This window comes from Cheilinus undulatus, linkage group 4 (assembly GCF_018320785.1).
Source record: "Cheilinus undulatus linkage group 4, ASM1832078v1, whole genome shotgun sequence".
Lineage (NCBI taxonomy): Eukaryota > Metazoa > Chordata > Actinopteri > Labriformes > Labridae > Cheilinus > Cheilinus undulatus.
In genome coordinates, this window is record NC_054868.1 from 26427173 (window position 1) to 26448250 (window position 21078).

At 38.8% G+C, this 21078-nt stretch overlaps 1 protein-coding gene across 1 annotated transcript in view; it reads left to right on the forward strand.

Moving 5' to 3' along the window:
* The window catches only part of usp43a (ubiquitin specific peptidase 43a), a 181703-nt gene that overhangs the window by 47217 nt on the left and 113408 nt on the right, over positions 1 to 21078 (forward strand). The window contains exon 3 of the mRNA XM_041784322.1: positions 18294 to 18397. Coding sequence (XP_041640256.1) covers positions 18294 to 18397 — 104 coding nt within the window. The remainder of the gene's footprint in view (positions 1 to 18293; positions 18398 to 21078) is intronic.

A 21078-nucleotide genomic window follows, 5' to 3' on the forward strand; every position in this document is an offset into this window, starting at 1 on the left:
TTAAAAAACAGTTGCAATTAATCTCAGAGTTTTTGTAATTAATCACAATTTATCGTGGGTCTTGCATTGAAAAGTCAATAAGGGAACAGTTTAGAAATATGGGACATCACAGCTTCAATCTTGTCCGTTCTGTGACAGCAGATTGTGGTTGACTATGTGGGTGTTTGTGTGTTTTCTCTGGGTTTTACAGAGGCTTTGGCATTAATATGCCAGTGTGGCAGATTTTGCAGAAGGATAAAAGGTTTTAAAAAACAGACAGAGACCTTTTGCAGATCCAATGAGATACCCTGTTTTAATATTGCAGCAGTCTCAATTGTAGTTGTAGTTAAAGGGGCTATCTGAAAGATAAATATGTGCTTCAGAGACAAAGTTTTTTTTACTGATAACACTCCTTCCGTTAAGGTTACCTCTAAGTGGAAATTTTGCATCAGTGCATTTTGGAAAGGCTCCATGAGGTAATTGATCAGTCTTATGTGTGGTTTCATTTTTACAGCTTTAAATCTCTCCTTTAGCGTGAGATTCCTCCCTGCTTTTCCCAGAATTCCAAATACAGATCAACAATGCGGCCGCTTTTTTCTCTGGTAGAATTAGAGGATCTGGCATCAGCCATCACAAAGCTCAGCAGCCATCAAAGCGAGGGGAAAACACCCTCACAGGACCCACACTCTTCAGAGAGGCTAATGAATTCTTCTGCTTTCATCTCGATTAGTCACGTCGATTCATTTGTTTGTCTGAGTCAATATTTGCTTGGGAATGAACTCCTCCAGTAAGAGATGAGAGGGCGGGGGGGTGTTGGGGGGTGCTGGTGCTTGCCAAGCCAGATTTGGCTGTCAGCGCTCTGCCAGGGCCTCTTGTCTGAGGCTACTTAGTTTGTGTTCTGCTTTTGTTTTGGCTCGACTGGCGTCTCCATGGTAACAGCCAAAGAGTGGCGGGTCTGGCTGGACTCAGCACTGCGTGAAATGGAGTGGGTACATGCAGCGCTCTTCAGATAGCGATAGGCTTAAGACCAGTAAAAGGTACAGTGAAGTTATTTCCTTATATTCTCTTTGAGTAAAAAGAATAAACATCAGTGAATAAAGAATGACCGGTTTGTCCAAAAGAAGCTGGATGTGCTGCCACAGGGGAAGTGATTGTTGCAAAGTGGTTTTGATGGCTTGGGTTAGGAGGGGTTAAAATGCCTGTGGCTTCCCCCGTTATCTCCCAGACTGCTCTGTTAGTGTAAGCTGGCTTTGAATAGGATGAATTAGCGGCGGTGGTCCGGAGCTGAAAGAATTGAGGTGAGTCAGCCGCTTTACTGCAGGGACAGCGTTATCCTCATTCCTCACCACAGAGTCAGGCACTCTAATGGAGATTTTTACCAAAATCTGCCTGGAGGATAAAAGGGAGCACTGTCTAAATCACACAGATACATTAAGGAATTTTCAATCATATTGCTGAAATTTAGACTGTGTGCAGGACTTTTCAGCACTTATTGGTAATTTAAAAAACATGAAATTACACATTAATGGTATGCAGAACTTCTATTTTCGTGGCAAGATGGGTATTCATAGAGGTTGATTTAACTTGTGTTAAAGGTCAAATATTTGGTCGTGTGACAAACCTCTTATAAAGTTTGAACTGGGGTGTTAAAACTTTATTTACAATTTATATCACAATATTTTGTTCACGCTTCGATTTTGTTCTTAAGATATCTCAGTTTTCATAAAGACATGAGATATGGGTTAATTTATCATAAGTTACAATTCTTTTTTCTAATTCTGATAATAGAAATGTATTTGACTTATTTCTTTGTATAAATTTAAGTGTTTTTAGGGTTTGAGTGTTTAGCCGATTTGTCTGAAGTCAAGTAAGCACATTCTGCAAACCAACTTCACACTGTACTGGTAGAAAAATTAGCTCCATAATAGTGCAAAGTTGATTTGCAGAATGTAGCTTATGCTAACACTGACTGGCCTTTGATCATTTTTGCAGGTTAACGTCCATATTCCTGTGCTGAATATCATCAACCATCACTTAGGTTAAATCCGACTACAACCTGAGACAGCATCTGAACAACTTTATCTCTGTTTTCTAGATCAAAAAAATGCTAAACTGAGCTGTTCCTACATGATGCTGTCCATGACGTTAGTTCACCTTTGTTTACCCCAGACTAAGAGCACTGGGGCAGCATGGCTGTAGTCCTGCACAGCTACAGGGGCTACTAGAGGTGGACAGCTGCGTTACAGTTTATATGATGCTTTAACTGGGATTGTGGGTCTATGAACTAATTAAAATATTATGAATTAGTTCAGCCAACTCATTACTTTGGTGCTGATTGCCAAAAGTTAGGAATTTTATAATTTAGCTGCAAAGTGTCAGCGGTTGTTACAACATTGTGAAAACACTCAACATCTTCTGTTATTTCTAATATACACTTAGAAGATGTAAGTTTAATGAAAAACTAAACAAAAGGCTCTTTAATTTGTTGATATCCATAGTCCTGTTTGATGTCAAATATCCTGCACTGTCTCCCACTGTTTACTGTATCTTAAATACAGTAAGAAAGCTCACTGTGGTAAAATTCTCACCTCATATGCACATTCACACAAATTAATCTACTTACTGTAGTAATAACTCATTTCATCTATTTACCATAGTCAAATGTAGCGAGTAATTAATCTATTCACTGTAACTCAAATGCTGTAAGAAAGCTTTCTGTGGTAAAATACCTCATTCTTCACATTTGGACACTATTTTTGCGTGATTGTGGAATCAGAACAAAAGCACAATGACAGCAAAGCTTTGATACAATGCTTTGCTACCTAGACATCATTTACAAACTTGTATTGCTGTTTTGACTAGTATTAAAACCTCTTCCTGCACTGATATGATTGCAGTCCAGTACTGTGATATCAGAAAGTCTGTGAAAGAAAAGAGTGGATCTGACTTTGTCCTGTTGCAGCAAATGACTCTGTCATCACTGGTTTGTCTAATGCTTACACTCAGCAGGAGACGTCTTCTCCTTCTGCAGGAGGCCCAAAACATCAAGCTGCTACCAACAGCTTAAAGTGTGGACTACTTTGGAGCAGAACACACTCAAAAACACACAGAGACTCACAAAGACTCACATTACAGAGCTAAGCTTGATAAGACAGTCACTGCATACAAAACTCAAAACATTGTCTTATGACTAAATAAAGCAGCACAGAAAAGTAACAAAGACACTAAGGTGAGAGTTGCTTTTCTATTTAAAAAGATCAGATTTCATGGGGGCAGAAATTGTATTTGTTTAATTTACCCTTCTCTGTAACAGGAGATACTATCTCCCATGTACGGGAGTCTTTGAACAGACAGCAGCATGATAAGTTTAACCCAAAGAGCAAACAACAAGCAAAAAATCCACAACATTCAGCAGTGAAATGTGGGCATGCACTTGTCATATGAGTCTTTACCCTAGGAGTTAGTGGAGATAATGAAGATAGATTATGTGTTAAGGCAGGACACACAGTGGTGCAGTGGTTATTGTTGTTGCCTTTCAGCAAGAAGGTTCCTGGTTGAATTCCCTGTTAGACAGATGTTCTCCCAGTGCATGCCTGCATTTTCCCAAAGTAGTCCAGCTTCCTCCCACAGTCCAAAGCTATGCTTTTTAAGCTAACTGGGGACTCTAAATTGCCAACAGCTGTGGTTGTGAACATGTCTGGTATCTGAATGTCAGCCCTGTGTTTGCCACCACAAAGATGCGTGCATGTATGAAGGCTATTCAGGAAGGATTCAGCAATATTCACTTATTCTATAAAGAGGACAAACCAACTTTCTCTCTGATTTAAAGACAGGTTCATTTAGCTAAACATATTTAAATGTTTGGAGTAGGGATAGGTAATGATTTTTGAATAATCAAAAAGTCATTGATGTAAAAAGGAAGCTTACCCAGGCCTATTATCTCATCCTGGTTTAAATGTGATTCTGCCACCGTACTACTGTGGGTGCAACGCATCCAAAACGTTGTAAGTATCATTAAATAACAATAGAAGAAGTATGTAGTGGTGAAGGTGAGATAACTGCAGCATTACAGACAATAAAGATGCTAAGAAACTAACCTCACATCCCTGAACTCAAATAATAGTCTACTAGTCAAGTAAAACTAGACTGTTTCCTAAATTAAAATGAACTTGATGTTCCCCCATCGATCTGGAAAACTCAGATTTGTACATCCTGGTCCATCTGTGAGTAAATGGGAATGTCCTTTATTCTGGTATACCAGTAAGCTTTGAATGGTTATATTTTTTGAAATGCAAATCCTTAGTTTCAACAAAATTTCGTACCTAACTTTTTAACGTAAAAATCTGAATACCATCCTGAACTATTATCTTAGACCTTGAGAAGCACATCATTTATTTTTTTCATAAACATTTTGTGTATGTTTTACATTATGTAATGTCTTCCAGCTTTTGTTTGACCTTTATGTTGAAGTTCAGTTTTTATCAGCTGTTCTTTTTTTAGATTTAGCAGTGCAAGACAATAAAAATGCATCACATGCACCAATTAGAGCTTGGAACAGTGCTAAGAAGTGGCTGCACAGCTGACTAGGCACAACAGCCTGTGCAGAAACATGAATAATTTGTTATGGATGAGTAGGCTAATGATGCTGTCAAGCCCAGCTCTGCATCACCTCTTTGGAAGAGGACATCATTTAGTGTGGGGATCTCCTTCATTATGCTGCATGAGGAGGAAATTGTACAAACCAATATTTCACCTTTGTAAAATTAATGTATTTGGATTTATTTTTATAAATCAAGCTTCTAAATGTTTTATTTTTTATTTTTTTTTTGGAAACGCAGTCATTTTCCCCACAAACTTGAAGAGGAAGTAGGTTCAGACTTTAAAGCATGGCACCAGGGTCAATTTGTTTGAGACTTTCCACTGGAATAAGGTTATTTAAGGACTACACAGTCTCTGCTGCTCAGCTTTGGACTTCAAATTTTGTTATGAAAATGACTCCAGAGCTTGATTTGAGAGAGGAGTATGGCTGCATAAGATAACGTTTCCTGTAGCTCTCGCTGAATTTGGCACTTCAGGATCACAAAGCCTGGCCTCACTGTGGTGAAAACACTTTTGGAGGAAGAACCATGGTTGGGTCTTAATATTCACTGCATCTCATTCTGGTTTCTGACACATTTTTGCTTTGTCACCTCAGTGAATGGCAGTGTCTCTGAAGGACGTATGCTTTATCATGAGCCTGAATGCTGTTTTTTGTGCAAGAGAAGGAAAAAAACAGTGAACAAGGAGGGACAGTGTGAAGGTTTACACATCAATACATACGATAGTGTGCATGTTTGTCTGTGGGAATGTATGAGGAAGTGAATTTCTAAGTGAGTGTAGGGATGACTCAGAGCAGCTCCTGGCAGTCAAGGGGAAAGTGTTAAGCTCCTCCAGCCAGCCTGTTGATTAAAAATGTGGTTTGAGCTGATAACTGTGTCAGCGTCTGTCCTCAGTCGGACACCATTTATTTTTCAGAGTTTTTTTTTTTTCAAAAGTCACTGTATGCAGTTTAGGTGATTTAGCACACTGACACAGTAGCATCATTAAATATTTTATTACGCAAATGACTTCAGGTCAAAATAGAGCTGCTATTTCTCATATGCCAGATGACTTTGAAATAAAACAACAAGATTTGTCTTTGTGTCGTTTATAATCTCAGACATACAGAGTGAAGATGACACTAGCTGCTGCTGTTGAAAAACAGGACTGCTACACTGAATAGAGTGAAGCAGTGGATCTGCAGTATGTCAGAGTGATGTTTGAATAATGTAAAACTCAATTTACAGCTTTTATGATCATCCTAAAAGGGAAGTTAGGATTTTTGAAGTGGAGTTCTCAAGTCAATAGTAAGAGTATTGGCCACAGGAGATGCCGTAGACGCTGAAAGGAAGCCTGCATATTAGACACTTTGACTTTATTGGATTAACTTTAGTGTCTTTTATAGTAATGTTGTGCAAAGAAACACACAAGAGTTCTATATTTTGAGACATTTTGAAGAATATTTTCATATGTAGGCTGTCATTGTTGCTCAGTGCATTCTGGGTGATATAATTTGTCTGCATTGTTCTTCTAAAGAAGCATCATCTTTAAAGTTTTTTTTTCTTTACCAAAGTAAAGTTTTAGTAAAGAGGACTTTAAGAAATGGGCAGGGTCAGTGGAAGAGTGCAACAATTTGACATCACATCCCAGAGTGCATTGCACTACAATGACAGCCTACAGATGAATTAGTTTTTTAAAATGTCTTTAAATGTACAGTGCTTAACAACTTTATTAGACCACCACCCAAAGTAAGGTTTATGCCACAGCTGCCCTGAATTAACAGCATTGGTAATTACCAAAATAATTTTTTATGTTTCTGCAATGGTTAATACACCAATATGTAGAAGCTCTTTAACCCAAATAATATTTTTAATGCTAAAATATAATTATTATTGTTATTCATGAATTTTCAAATTTACTGATTAACAAAAAAACTGAACAAATAACAAAGCATATTAATATTTCTTGATTAATATGTCAAATTATAGTTATTGATTTGCATTCCTGAACAGAAAAAAATAGTTTTAGTGGTTGAATGTTATGCTTGATTAATTTCTGACTTTTTAGAGAAGCCCAGTGAGCTGGCTCAAATTTGGGTATAAAAAAGTGAATTCAGTTTAAAATTCCTCATTCCTGATCAAAATGGCAAAACGTGGAGAGCTCACTGAAAATGAAAGGGTCCGTGTTAAAGCACTTCATGATGCTGGATGGTCTCTGAGACAAATATGACAGGTGGTCTAATAAATTTGTTAAGCACTGTATATCGAGTATTTCTTTACACAGCACAAATATTAAAGACAGTCATGTTAATGTAAAAAGCAGGATGCAAATTGATAAAAAATCTGAAAGCCACTTGCTTTAGCCTGCTACCACAGCACAAACATGTTCTTTGCCCCATCTGGAGTGATGTTTAGCTTCCATGCCTACGCTCTGGGTGGTCTTTTCTCAAAGAGGTTACACTGACTTGCATCTGTGGTTTATACACTTACTTTATTATTAAAACTTCAAAAAATGTTTTTTAATCACATTTTTGGATACATGATTTATTTTTGGGCTTTTCGTGCCTGATGATTGATACTGATACTGTTATTGAAAAAAGTTCAGAACTAAAACTTCCGTCCTTTAAAGACACACTTTTAAGTTTTAGGATGAACAAATGAACATGACCGTGCCCGAACGGTGCCTGAGTCGTTACTTTTAAGGTAAAAAAATTGTGTTAAAAGTTGGTGGGTGAATTAAAGCTGTTTCAGTGCTGTTAAAGATTCAGAGAAATATCTTTAAAAATGCCAAAAGACCACAGACTGTAAGTAAATCAAACAGTTGAACTTCCTTATGCAAGAGGCTAAAAAAAAATTCATTATATCAGAGACAATCAATAAAGTTAATATGTCCATCAATGTGACAGTGGCCTTGGTGGAAACATGCATGCAAAGCACAGCAGTGCACATAAATCAAAACATATTTCATGCCTTTCATTTGGAGTGTTAAGTTGCATCAGGTTAGTGGGGTACTCAAATGAAGCACTGAAATCTGTGATGTAATAAGTTGTGATAGGTACCAGTTGGTACCCTTAATAAGCTGGTAACCAGATTTCAGTACTCCTCAACACATCATAAAGGCAGGGATGTTGCTGTCAGAGCTCGACAAACGTACCTCACTCTTTCATTTCATGGTACCAACTTCATCACTCTTCTTTTGGTTTGCCATTTGGTTTGTTTACATTTGCAACTGCTGCACACCCAGAGAGCTCTGTGCTCATCAACATCCCTAATGTGAAGGAACAAGTTGTTGAAGGAAAGACTAAAATCAGAAATGCTAGACTTTCTGTATGGAGGTGTCTCAGAATTGTTCTGGATTGTTTACTATAATAAAACAACAAACCCTACGAATGTCGGATTGGGCTATAATAGTGCTGAAAATGGGTACCGACCTCAGGTTAAAATAGTGTTTACAGTTTTAAAGAATAATTTATTCTCCTATTCTAAAAATTATGAACGAAGTTACATAATGGGCAATTTAACCCAAAGGAACAAAAAATGTGTAGGATATATTAATGTAGTTATATGCCAGAAATATTGGTGGTACTATTTACAAATGATAGTATTTTGGTATAAATTTGCAACTTTGCCTTCTGTATGTATCCCTAGTGCCCTTAATGATAAATTCACATCTGCTATTTCTTATTCTAATTAATGGGGGATTCATCTTCTGCCTCTCTGGACAAAAAGCATTAGGAGATGCAGCTGCTGGCAATATGGCTGTCATGTTGATCCTGTGTGTGGTTTATTCTGTTATATGCCAGAAGTAAAAAATAATGTTTTAACATAGGGAAAGCATGCACTCACTGCGGACTAGCCATCGGCACCAACACTATACTCAGCTCCACAGACACCCTAGCACTGAAGTGTTTGGGGTGCAGGACTGGTTAGCAGTAGACCCAAACCACTGTGAAGCAAATGAGGGGGGGGGGCATCTTTCAAAACTTTGAATCATGTTGTTTTGCATCTACAACTGGCACAGGTGTTTTAATGAGTGGTATTATATAAAGTAAGGTTATAATCTACTGACTGGGGCAATTCTGGTTCCCAAGGGTGGAGGTGAGGAGTCCAAACCCCGCTGCCCCCCCCCCCCCCCCCCATGATTTCTGCATATGACTTTAAGCTTAATAGCTTTCATGTATTTCTTTTAGCTGCTTCATACTCAGATAATTCCAGATAATTATGTTTCCTTCCTGTAATACTTAATGATTGTGACAATAGTCACTTAATGGAAATATCAATGAGTGACTAAACTCAACGTATTTCTAGATACAATCTTGTTTATGAGTCACGCTTTTTGCCCCAGGCCAATTTTCTCACCTGGTTTGTTTTCATATGTTTTGCAGCAACAACATCTCGCCATCTCCAGACACCTACTCTCTCCTACTGTAACAATGATTTCAGGTCCTTTTCCTAGCTTAAAACTACAACCATTCTTACATTCACACAAACACACAAAGGCGTCAAATATTCAACCACACATAGCGAGCCAAACTCCCACTCTTCCTCTGCAGCATGCCATGAAGGAGTGTCTCAGTAACGTCTCACATGAATGCATGCCGCAGGGAATCAGAAGCGCTTTGATAACAGCATATGTTTTCATGTTGGGATTGGAGTGTGAAGATCTCTTGAGGGGAGCTGTGTCTCTGCCAGAGGCTCAGGGCCAGAGAGATTTACAGTGGCTGCACTGGAGAAATGTTCCACTGATCACGCTGAATTGAGTCCCAAACTGAGGTGAGGACTCTGAGGAGGAGAATCATGAAGAGCAGAAAAGACTTCAAGTAAAAATAGAGACATGTCTCAGATTTATAAGACTGTATATCCAGCACTTTGTGGCTGATGAGAACCAACTTCTGTCATGACCCTAGTGGAAGGTAACTTGTTCTTTGATGCTAGCTGGTTTTATTCTTTATTTGTCCTCCTAGATAGATACACCCCTGTTTCCAAAGAAGTTGGGACACAGTGCAATTTTTTTTTACCAAACACAATATTTTCTCAACTTCAACATGCCATATATTGTCTCTGTACTATTTTTAGTTCAATATAGCTTCCAGTGTTTTGAACTAAACACATTATGTTTTTATTGACAGTTCATTCAATGTCTCAGCTTTATTTGAGACAAACAGACAATGCTGTCGCCAACACTAAATGTGCCAGTGGAGGTGGTAGCTGGTTTGTTACAATACAAAGATACAACTAAGTACACACATAACCACACACTTAATATGTACACAAATAAATAAAAATCCCTAAGTATGCACTTAAAATGCATTTTTAAAAGTATATTGAAATTCACAAAAGATAAAAAAAACAAACCTTTAAAATAAGTGTTAACTCTTTCTTCCAATGGAAATCATACTATGTTGAATTTCTTCAAGTGGGTCCAACATACCGACGTAATGTGATTGATGGTCGTTTTACTCTTGCATATATATGGCCACATCCATTTCCTGAGAGGGGCGGAGTCAGACAGCTCATTACATCGTGTATTAGTGGAAGCGCGTCGGTCTCTGTGCTGACAGCGCACTGAGAGGCTACTGCAGGTGTCTCAGTACGTCACAGAGGAATACAGGTCGGCATGCAGAGTGAACGGCCTTTGCACAATAAGTCCCTTTCATGTTGTTCTAATCATGTCTGCACACTGATGCCGAAATTGTTTTGTTTCTTCGGAACAGGTTTTATTTTATGCGAAATTTATATCAGCCCAGGTCATTTAAATGGGAGATTGATGATTCATAACAGTTTGACTGCTTCCACCTCGCTTGCTCACCACTGCACTCCCCTCTCTCTCTCACACTGGAACCTAAACACCAAAGTTTGCTCATTTATCATGTGAATATCAACCATGGAAATATACAGTTGCAAGAAAAAGTATGTGAACCCTTTTGGATTTCTTGGATTTCTGCATAAATTGGTCATGAAATGTGTTCTGATCTTCATCTAAGTCACAACAATAGACAAACACAGTCTGCTTAAACTAATACTGCACAAAAAATGATATGTTTTCATGTTTTTATTGAACAAACCATGTAAACATTCACAGTGCAGGGTGGAAAAGTATGTGAACCCCTAGGCTAATGACTGGTTGACCCTCCTTTGGCAGCAATAACCTTAACCAAACGTTTCCTGTAGTTGCATATTAGACCTGCACAACGGTCAGGAGGAATTTTGGACCATTCCTCTTTACAAAACTTTTCAGTTCAGCAATGTTCTTGGGATGTCTGGTGTGAATCTCTCTCTTGAGGTCACGCCACAGCATCTCAATCGGGTTGAGGTCAGGAATCTGACTGGGCCACTCCAGAAGGCGTATTTTCTTCTGTTGAAGCCATTCTGTTGTTGATTTACTTCTATGCTTTGGGTCATTGTCCTGTTGCATCACCCATCCTCTGTTGAGCTTCAGTTGGTGGACAGATGGTCTTAAGTTTTCCTGCAAAATGTCTTGATAAACTTGGGAATTCATTTTTCTGTCAATGACAGCAATCCGTGCAGGCCCTGAGGCAGCAAAGCAGCCCCAAACCATGACGGCCCCTCCACCATATTTCACAGTTGGGATGAGGTTTTGATGTTGGTGTGCTGTGCCTTTTTTTCTCCACACATAGCGTTGTGTGTTCCTTCCAAACAACTCAATTCTGGTTTCATCTGTCCACAGAATATTTTGCCAGTAGTGCTGTGGAACATCCAGGTGCTCTTTTGCAAACTTCAAATGTGCAGCAACGTGTTTTTTGGACAGCATTGGCTTCCTCCGTGGTGTCCTCCCATGAACTCCATTCTTGTTTATTGTTTTACTTATTGTAGATTTGTCAACACAAATGTCAGAGATTTCCGTGAGTCTTTAGCTGACACTCTAGGATTCTTCTTCACCTCATTGAACATTCTGTGCTGTGCTTTTGCAGTCATCTTTACAGGACGACCACGCCTAGGGAGAGTAGCAACAGTGCTGAATTTTCTCCATTTGTAGACAGTCTGTCTTACTGTGGACACATGAACATCAAGGCTTTCAGAGATACTTTTGCAACCCTTTCCAGCTTCATGCAAGTCAACAATTCTAGATCGTAGGTCTTCTGTGTCATGATCCAGGTTCTGATTTGTTATGTTTTTGAGATTCTCTAGTGTTTTCCTTGGTTGTTCTGTGATTTCCATGTTTCTAGTTTTACATTGTACTTAGGTTTTCTAGTTTGTATATTTCTGGTGTTTAGTTCTTAGGTGTTTCTTGTAGTCCTTGTGTTTCTGTGTATTTTGTGCCTTATGTTAGTTCATGTTCATGTTTAGTTACTCCTTGTATTTCATGTCTAGTTTATTCCTTGTTTCATGTCTAGTTTTACTCCTCGTGTTTCATGTTTAGTAATTCCCTGCTTCATATTAGTTTTACATTCCCTGTGTTTCATGTTTAGTTAATTCCTGTGTCTCATGTTTAGTTTTACTCCCTGTGTTTCTTGTGTAGTTTATTCCCTGTGCTTCTTTGTTTAGTTATTCCATGTTTAGAATTACTCCCTGTGTTTCATGTTCAGTTTTCCTCCCTGTGTTTTAGTTTCCCTCCTTGTGTTTGGTTCTTTGTATCCTCCTGTGTTTCCTTTGTTCAGCTTCTAGTGTTTAGTTTTGTCATTCAGTCCTCGTGTGCTTCTTGTGTTAGGTTCCATGTTTCCTGTTTTACTTTGTAGTTTGCCTTCCCTTGTGTGTGATTCTAGTTTTGCTTCCTGCCGGAGTTTCCCTCCACTGTGATTGCCTTCACCAGTTCCACCTGTGTCTGATTGTCCACACCTGTCCTCCGTTGTTAATCACTCCCTGTGTATTTAAGCTCTGTGTCTCCCTGTGTCTGTGTCGGTTCATTGTAGATGTCATTCCCTGTGTTACTCCTCGTGCTCCTGTGGATTTTGTTTTGTTTCTTTGATTTTGATTCCAGTGTTTTAGTTTCAAGTAAGTTTGTTTGTTTGTTTTAAATTAAATCTTCCTTAGTTTATCTGCATTTGGGTCCTTCTCTTTTTGTTTTTGGATTTTGCCTGCCTGCGTTCCGTGACATTCTGATAGCTCTCTTGTGCCAGGCATGGTTCACATCAGGCAATGCTTCTCGATAACAGCAAATTCAAAACTAGTGTGTGTTTTTTATAGGGCAGGCAGCTTTAACCAACACGTCCAATCTCATCGCATTGATTGGACTCCAGGTTGGCTGACTCCTGGCTCCAATTAGCTCTTGGAGAAGTCATTAGCCTAGGGGTTCACATACTTTTTCCACCCTGCACTGTGAGTGTTTAAATGGTTTGTTCAATAAAAACATGAAAACATATCATTTTTTGTGTGGTATTAGTTTAAGCAGACTGTGTTTGTCTATTGTTGTGACTTAGATGAAGATCAGAACACATTTCATGACCAATTTATGCAGAAATCCAAGAAATCCAAAAGGGTTCACATACTTTTTCTTGCAACTGTGTGTATGTGTGTGTGTATGTGTATATATATATATATATATATATATATATATATATATACAGGATTATGTAAGTTTTCTGTCAATTTTGTTTGTTTATTATGTATTATAGACAGGTAGTTGTGAGAGGAAACCCCCCCAAAGCTGTAAACCTAGGGGAAACACCGGACATGCAAAACTGGATTTTTTTTTTTCAGCAACAAACCTTACAGGCATGTTTTGAGGACCTCTGAGACCAATTTAAACTTGTTTTAAAAGAGTAAAATATGTGACCTTTAATATTTCTTATCAGTACCTCTAGTACCAGCTAAGATCAAGTTGGTTTCCCTGGTTGGAGCACTTGTCTGTATTTGGGGCTGACAGACAATTACGCAGGGAAAGTATTTGCTGTCATGACAGCAGCTCTTGTAATCCCCCACAGAGCTCTGGCTCTGATATTTGTTAAGGCCTGAGATGCAGAAAACTAGTCAGAGGTGCAGATAGGACTGGACTCTATAAGAGAGAGCAAATTGCAGCTTTGCACAGTGGTTAAATTCTTCATCTTCAAAAAAAAAAATTAAAAACTATCAAACATAGACAAAATAAATTAATCTCCTTCAGTCTTAAAAATCATGCAGTCTGTGTCAGCCCATTATTGGACAGTATGTTTACAGAGCTGAGAGGATGCGCTGGTGTGCGCTCTGCTGTGCGTCTTTTTATGAGTTTCCTCCCTGCTCCAAAGAGGGTTCAATGTACCATATTTAACTCATTTATTGCATCGTATTATGAACTTTCCTTGCTATAATTATAGCTAGATCGTGATAAGTGAGTGGAAATTAGTATCTGAAATACGTAAATGTTGAAAATGAATATAGAAAATATCCATCTTTTTCCCCAAGTGTCTTACGGGCCAGATGGCACCTGCTGGCACCGGACCTGGCCCGCTGGCCGTCATTTGGGGATTGCAAGTGTAAGTCAGGCGGTTTGTTTACAGGTGCAGAAGAAGAATTTTTTTCTTCTATGGCAAACTGTTGATAGATTTAACTTGTGGGACGATAAGGCGCATGTCAGAAAATTTGTATTCACATCAGATTGAGATGCATGAGCACACGTATCTGAATCGGATTGTATCCTCTAGTGTCCATGTGTACAGAGACGTTTTAATCTCTGATCCAAATGAATTTAATCTGATTGTGAAAAAAATGCTCATGTAACCGCAGCCACTGATTGTTGCAGTAAGCACTTAAATTGTGTGTTTACTTGTGCTGGTATGTGTTCCTGTGTACAGGCCTTAGTGTGTCTTTTTTTGAGTCTCCACAGATAGCACAGTGTTTTTACTGATGCACAATCCTTGTGCTTTTGTTCTGGGAGTCCTTGTTGTGATTCTGTGATGCAATGGCGGTAGATTCTGCTGATGGTGGTGGTATGTATCCATCTGACCTCGCATCGCTCAGAGGAGGAGTGATCTGATCCAGGAGAGCTGGAGGACCCAGTGTTCTCCCCAAAGTGACCTTTTACTCTCCTGAAACATTTAATAAAACTTCTTTAATATTCTGAAAATGGTTTCACTGGAAAAGCTGAGAAGAAGTTCACTTTGGTGCTGTGAAAAGAACAGACATTCTACAAATAATTCAGTTTTCACTCTCAGAGGTGTGTCCAAATCCCAGAACCCATTGCTTGAAGTCCCCCAGGCTTTGACTCAAATACTTTATTAGATCAGATCTTTGTGCTGAGAGTGGCCAAAACCTGGTTGTGTGGACAAAAAATAAGACTAGCTTCAAAAACAAAAGCATCAGGATTTATCCTTTGGTTTGCTCCTCAGATATCTTCTTAAGTTTTTCATTTTTAAAATCTTAATTCACCGGATCATATCTCGACTACTTTTTCCTTAAATCATCCATGCACTACAGTCGCAGAGATAACAAGAAAAGTACAGCTATTTTAACTGAAGCATGCTGAGCTCTAAAACAAGAAGCTATGCAAATCTTAAAAATCAATAACACCACCAGGGGTGTGTAAATGCCCCCAAGCATGTTCTAGATTATATGTCCTACATCTTTATGCAGTCAGATTTTTGGGGGGATTGCACCAAGTCTGACAGTTGAATAGCTCAGTGCTTTCAGTGCTATGTACATTAGTTTTCCCTTGTTTTTGCCGCAGCTGGACCCACACAGCTATTTCCGTCAGCCGATGGCAGAGCTGGAACAACATTGTGCTGGTGTTCATTATTCCCAGGCTGCTAAATAAAGAGGCAGAAAACACTCAGTGATTCTGCGTCTGCCTGCCTGCCTGCCTTGTATGTGTGTATCTGCAGAATACAGTGTGTTTTTTGATGTGCACACCTTGTCGTTGTTAGATGAACACTTGTGCAGCCTCTATCACTACCTTGCTCTCTAACTCTAGCTCAAAGCAGTCATTTATTTTCAGGTATGGCTTTGAGGTTGTGGACCTGTTTATGCTAGATGGTGCATGTTCAAGTAGGCAGTTAAAAACCCTGCTTCTACATCCTTATGTGTAGACTGTTACATATCAAAGTCGATCTTTATCTTCACACATAGATATCTCTTTCTTCACCTTATTATACTTTTTGATGTAAACTATCTGTTAATATGAATCCAGCTGTGGCAACTATCGGAAAAATGTTCTAAACTGGTTCAAATGTAGAAAATCTTCCTGTATTTGTCGCAGTGAAGGGACCAGAGCCGTTTTTCATATATTTCAATACTTTCTTTGTTTTAATCTTGATGATTACAGCCTACAGCTTGCAAAAATAAAAAATTCACTTTCTCAAAATATTAAAAAATTCTGGAAAATTCCAATCTGCAAAGGTTTCCTGAACCTTCATTCTCTCATTCTGGTGAAGTACACACAACTGCATTCATGGGGAAGACTGCTGCCTTGACCGTTGTCCAGAGGACAATCATTGACATCCTTAACAAGCAGGGTGAGCCACAGAAGGGCAGGCTGTTCTCAGAGTGTCGTATCAAAGAATTTTCATGGAAATTTAACTGGAAGGGAAAAGTGTGGTAAGAAAAGGTGCAGAGGAAACAGAGTTGAGCGCAACCTTCAGTGAGTTGTCACACAAAACAGATTCAAGAACTTAGGGGAACTTTGCAAGGAGTGGACTGAGGCTGGAATCAGTGTATGGAGAGTCACCACACACAGACGGGTCTAGGAAACTGGCTACAAGTGTTGTTTTTCTAGTGTCAAGCCAATCCTGAACTGCAGACAACATTATAAGCATCTGGACTCTGGAGACAAAGAACTGGACCATTTCTTAGCTGCCAAAGTCAGATGAAAGTAAATTTGACAGTTAATTTGGAAATCAAGGTCCTTGAGTCTGGAAAAAGATCAGAGAAGCACAGAATCCAAGGCGCTTGAGGTCCAGTGTTTTCAGTTTCCACAGTCAGTGATGGTTTGGGGTGCTATGTCATCTGTTGCAGTTGGCCCACTGTGCTTTATTAAGTCAACCTCAATGCATACATGCAAACATTCATGCGTTTAGAGATTTACGTGGCACTTCTATCCGGCAAAATGGCTTCATTCAAACCTGAATGGCTGATTAACCTCTTTCTTCATTTTTAGGCCACTCTGTGATGGATGAAAAAGTTCCCTGTTCCCACATGTTTAATTGGGGAATGAGGCCAGGGTTTCCATGGCGATGCTTGTAACCCAGTCTGTCTCTGAGGGTTCAGAGGATTGTTCACCATTGTCCTTCAGAAAAGAGATGGAGTAGAGTGGGCAGAACTGAGGGAAAGAGACGGAGAGCAGCTTAGCTTGTGTTGTACAAATAAGAGATGATATTCATATGTGAAATACAGATCTCTGATGTTTACATGGCATGCTTTTATCATTCCTTTTAGCTGGGATGGGTTCACAAACAGACAGATGTTTGTTTTGTTATGTACAGCCAATTCAAGATTGAGAAGCTCTGCATCTCAGTCTTCAAGGAACCTTCTGGATGACTTTTGAAATTCTGTTGCCTAATTCTCTGCAGCTCAAAGTAAAACTGCTGCTCACCAGCACAAAATGGGAATTTAAGTTATTTTGAAATTCTTGCAGCTGCATTATGCAGTCTCCTGGTGAACAGTAATTTATTTCACAATCTCTGTGGCTCACACACGCCACAACAGTGAGTCAGTGTAATGTGCACAATATAAGATCATATTTCTTTCTTAACATGCTACAGTTTCTGATGAAAAAATAAACTCAGTGGATGAAGGCCTTCAGTCTGTAAATACCAGCTTAATGTTTCTGTTCACCTATTTAGATATGTTGTTGCTTTGAAGCAGTATGTTACATTTTTGCTCTCATTGTGCATCATTGCTACAGAGTATTGTGGCAGTTTGCTATCAGATAACAAACCAACAATTCAGCTTTTTTCCTTCCTGATCAAAGGTAATCTGTAGCTGCTTAAAGTTTCTTTAATTTACTGCAGCTAAGATGAATATCAAACTAGCACCTTGGTTCATGACCTGACAGCATAAATATTATATCAGTAAACCTGGACTTTACACATGTATTGTGTTAAATTAATCATTATCACCCAGCTATCAACAGTCGCTGTGTCTCCTAGAGTCATAGTTGTTAATGTTTTATTCATGGCCTTCATTCTTGTTGTGTTGTTTTTGTCTGAAGTCTTTCTGTCCTCACACAACACTTTAAGTGTTACAGAAATTTAAATTATCAGCATGGCAACTTCATACAACTTATATCTCCTTTTTCTGTTTGACTCAGCATCTATTGTATATTATCTCGTAGTTTTTTAAAAGAGTACATTTCAGAGCTGAGGCATCCCTCTAAAGACGGTTACATTGTCACTTGGGATTACGTTATGTATAATATATTGTTTGTAATACTGCAAACAAAGGGAAAACTATTTTCTAAATCATTCTTGCGTCTCTTAATCAGTAATTAGGCTGTCGCAGAAGTAACTAATCACTACAAGCTGCTGCTGCAGATGGTACAGAAGTTGAATAGTACATGAGGTGAATCTTGTTTTCATATTTTTTTTCTCTGCAACAAATTGATAAACTTCAGAAAACCCTGACAGGATGTTTTATGTTTCTGCTTAACTTGACTCAAGTGTAAAAGAAAATCCGCTCCTGCAGCTTTATTTCATCTTTGATAACATGGTAAAAACAAATGTGTCTAATTTTAAGAATTCTGAAGATGATTTTGACGATCCATGTTTGTATTCATGTATCTGCCTGCAAAAAATGTATAAAAGTTGAACTAATAAAGTGTAATTCAGGGATGATTTTCCTCCTTTTATAGTCTGCTCTTTTTGTTTGTAGGGACCTGGTTCACTAGAGGAGCCTTCCAGCCCCAGTTCAGCCAGCACACAGCAGCCTCGAAGTCGTCACAGTTTTGTCCAGGAGCACTTCCAGGCTCAGTACAGGTGAGCGGCAGAAACATGAACTGGAGTGTGGGGCGGAGCAGAAAAAGCACCCTCAGCATCAGCTGTTTTTTGTCGCTGTGCTTAAGTGCTCTCAGTTGAAAACAGTTAAACTTCTGCAGCAGCTCTGTGCTCGTAAGTGGCACTCCACTCTCACTTGCTGATAAAAATCAAGAAGGGGCGGGACTTCTGACAATATCCGGAGAGAAATCGATCTCACTCGTCATTCTCCTTCTTCTTTTTTAGGGTAGTTTTCAGGTCCGCAGCAGCTGCCTGTGTTGGGACAGAATTCCTTTTCATTTTCTGCATGTCTTCTGTATGAAATTCCCTTAAAATACAGAAATATAAAAGCACATAGAACTCATTTAAAATGACGTTACAGATGCTACTGAGGAAAGCAAGATTAATTTTTTGTAATATGGCAAGAGTACGCACTGGTGAGAGGTGCTTTGGAAAAAAGTTCTGAGCGCTTTAAGTGCAGAGAAAGATATGCATGCTCAGCCGTATCCATTAGAGTTATGTATTAACATTAATATAACATTGAAAAGAAACCTACCAGCTAGGTAGAGAGCTACCACAGAGCTAATCATTAACTTAAGTCAATTATGTCCACTGATCCCATGACACTGCAAGATATTAAGAGAATTTACTGTGACTGCATGTGATTGTGTAAATCCAACATTTACTCACTCACACACTATTGGCAGAGGGATACAATGTGAAGTACCCTTTAGTATTGGCAAGAATGGTAATTTGGGGAAATTTAATCATTGAAATGTGGTTATTGTGACACATGGGCATGCAGTGAAGAAGTGACCTTAGACCACTTTCCACATTATTATGCAAATTACATTTTTCTCTTATTTTCCAAAATATGAATGCAAAGGACATTCAGAATATTTTTCAAGTCATCAGCTATTAGAGCATAATTCAAATGTTTTTGAACAATCTTCATAATGGTAACCATTACTTTTTTTAAATAAAAACTTCAAAATGCACTGTTCCACATTATTATGCAAAACTGAGTTTGAAAAGATTTTATAGGCTGTAAAGAACTGAAAATGGTCATTCATTGAATTTGCAGCATTAGGAGGTCATATTTACTGAAATCAAAAGCTATTTCAATCAAAAGCATCTTAACAGGCCAAGTTCCATGTTAACATTGAAGACATTTGTGGCTGATTCAGAGCACAGACGGGTTCATGCAGATAAAGGCATAATGAGGAAGGTGTCTGATGGACAAATACATCGGATTAAGAGAGCAGCTGCTAGATTGTCATTACAAAGCAGCAAACAAGTATTTGAAGCTGTTGGTGCCTCTGGAGTCTCACCAACCTCAAGGTGTAGGATCTTCCAGAGGATTGCAGTTGTGCGTAAACCTACTATTCGGCCACCCTATCCAATGCTCACAGCAGAAATGGTTGCAGTGGGCCCAGAAATACATGAAGACTCATTTTTTAACAGTCCTGTTTACTGATGAGTGCCGTGCAACCCTGGTCCAGATGGAGGAGTAGTGGATGGTTGGTGGATGGCCACCATGTCCCAACAAAGCTGTGACATCAGCAAGGAGGTGGCAGAGTCATGTTCTGGGTCGGTTTCATGAGGATAGAGCTGGTTGGCCCCTTAGGGTCCCTGAAGCTGTGAAAATGACCTTGGCAAAATATATAAAGTTTCTGACTGACCACTTTCTTCTATGGTACAAAAAGAAGAGCATCTCCTTCCGTAGCAAAATTATCTTCATGCATGGCAATGCTCCGTCTCATGCTGCAAAGAATCCCTCTGTGTCATTGGCTGCTATGGGCATAAAAGGAGAGAAACTCATGGTGTGGCCCCATCCTCCCCTGACCTCAACCCTATTGTGAACCTTTGGAGCATCCTGAGGCTAAAGATCTATGAGGGTGGGAGGCAGTTCACATCAAAACAGCAGCTCTGGGAGGATTTTCTGACATCCTGCAAAGAAATTCAATCAGAAACTCTCCAAAAACTCACAAGTTCAATGGATGCAAGAATTGTAAAGGTGATATCAAAGAAGAGGTTCTATGTTAACATGGAACTTGGCCTGTTAAGATGTTTTTGATTGAAATAGCTTTTGATTTCAGTAAATATGACCTCCTAATGCTGCAGATTCAATGAATGACCATTTTCAGTTCTTTACAACCTATAAAATGTTTTAAAACTTGGTTTTCCATAATAATGTGGAACAGTGCATTTTGAGGCAGTTTGTTCAAAAACATTTGAATTATGCTCTAACAGCTGTTGAATTGAAAAATATTCTGCATGTCATTTGCATTCATATTTAGGAACATAAGAGAAAAATGTATTTTGCTTAATAACGTGGAAAGCAGTGTAGTTGTAATTCTGATATTAATTTGCATTTGTCTTTTGACCACATTTGAAGGTAGGAACAGAGCTGAGACATTAGTGTCGCTCTCAAATTAAAGGAGAGAGAGCTGCAGACTGAGAACACTTTGAGCAGTATGCATTATATAAATGTAATGAAATCCATGATTATACCATTTGAAACGTATTTTAGATAACAATCTAGATCCGATCTCATTAACATCCCACCTCCATCTATGAAAAAACCTCTAGCTTTAAAAAGTTTGATTCGTGATTCTGTTACCAAAAGCTTTGTGTGAGGAGGTGAAGAGACTTTATAATAACTTACTAAATAAAACAATAAA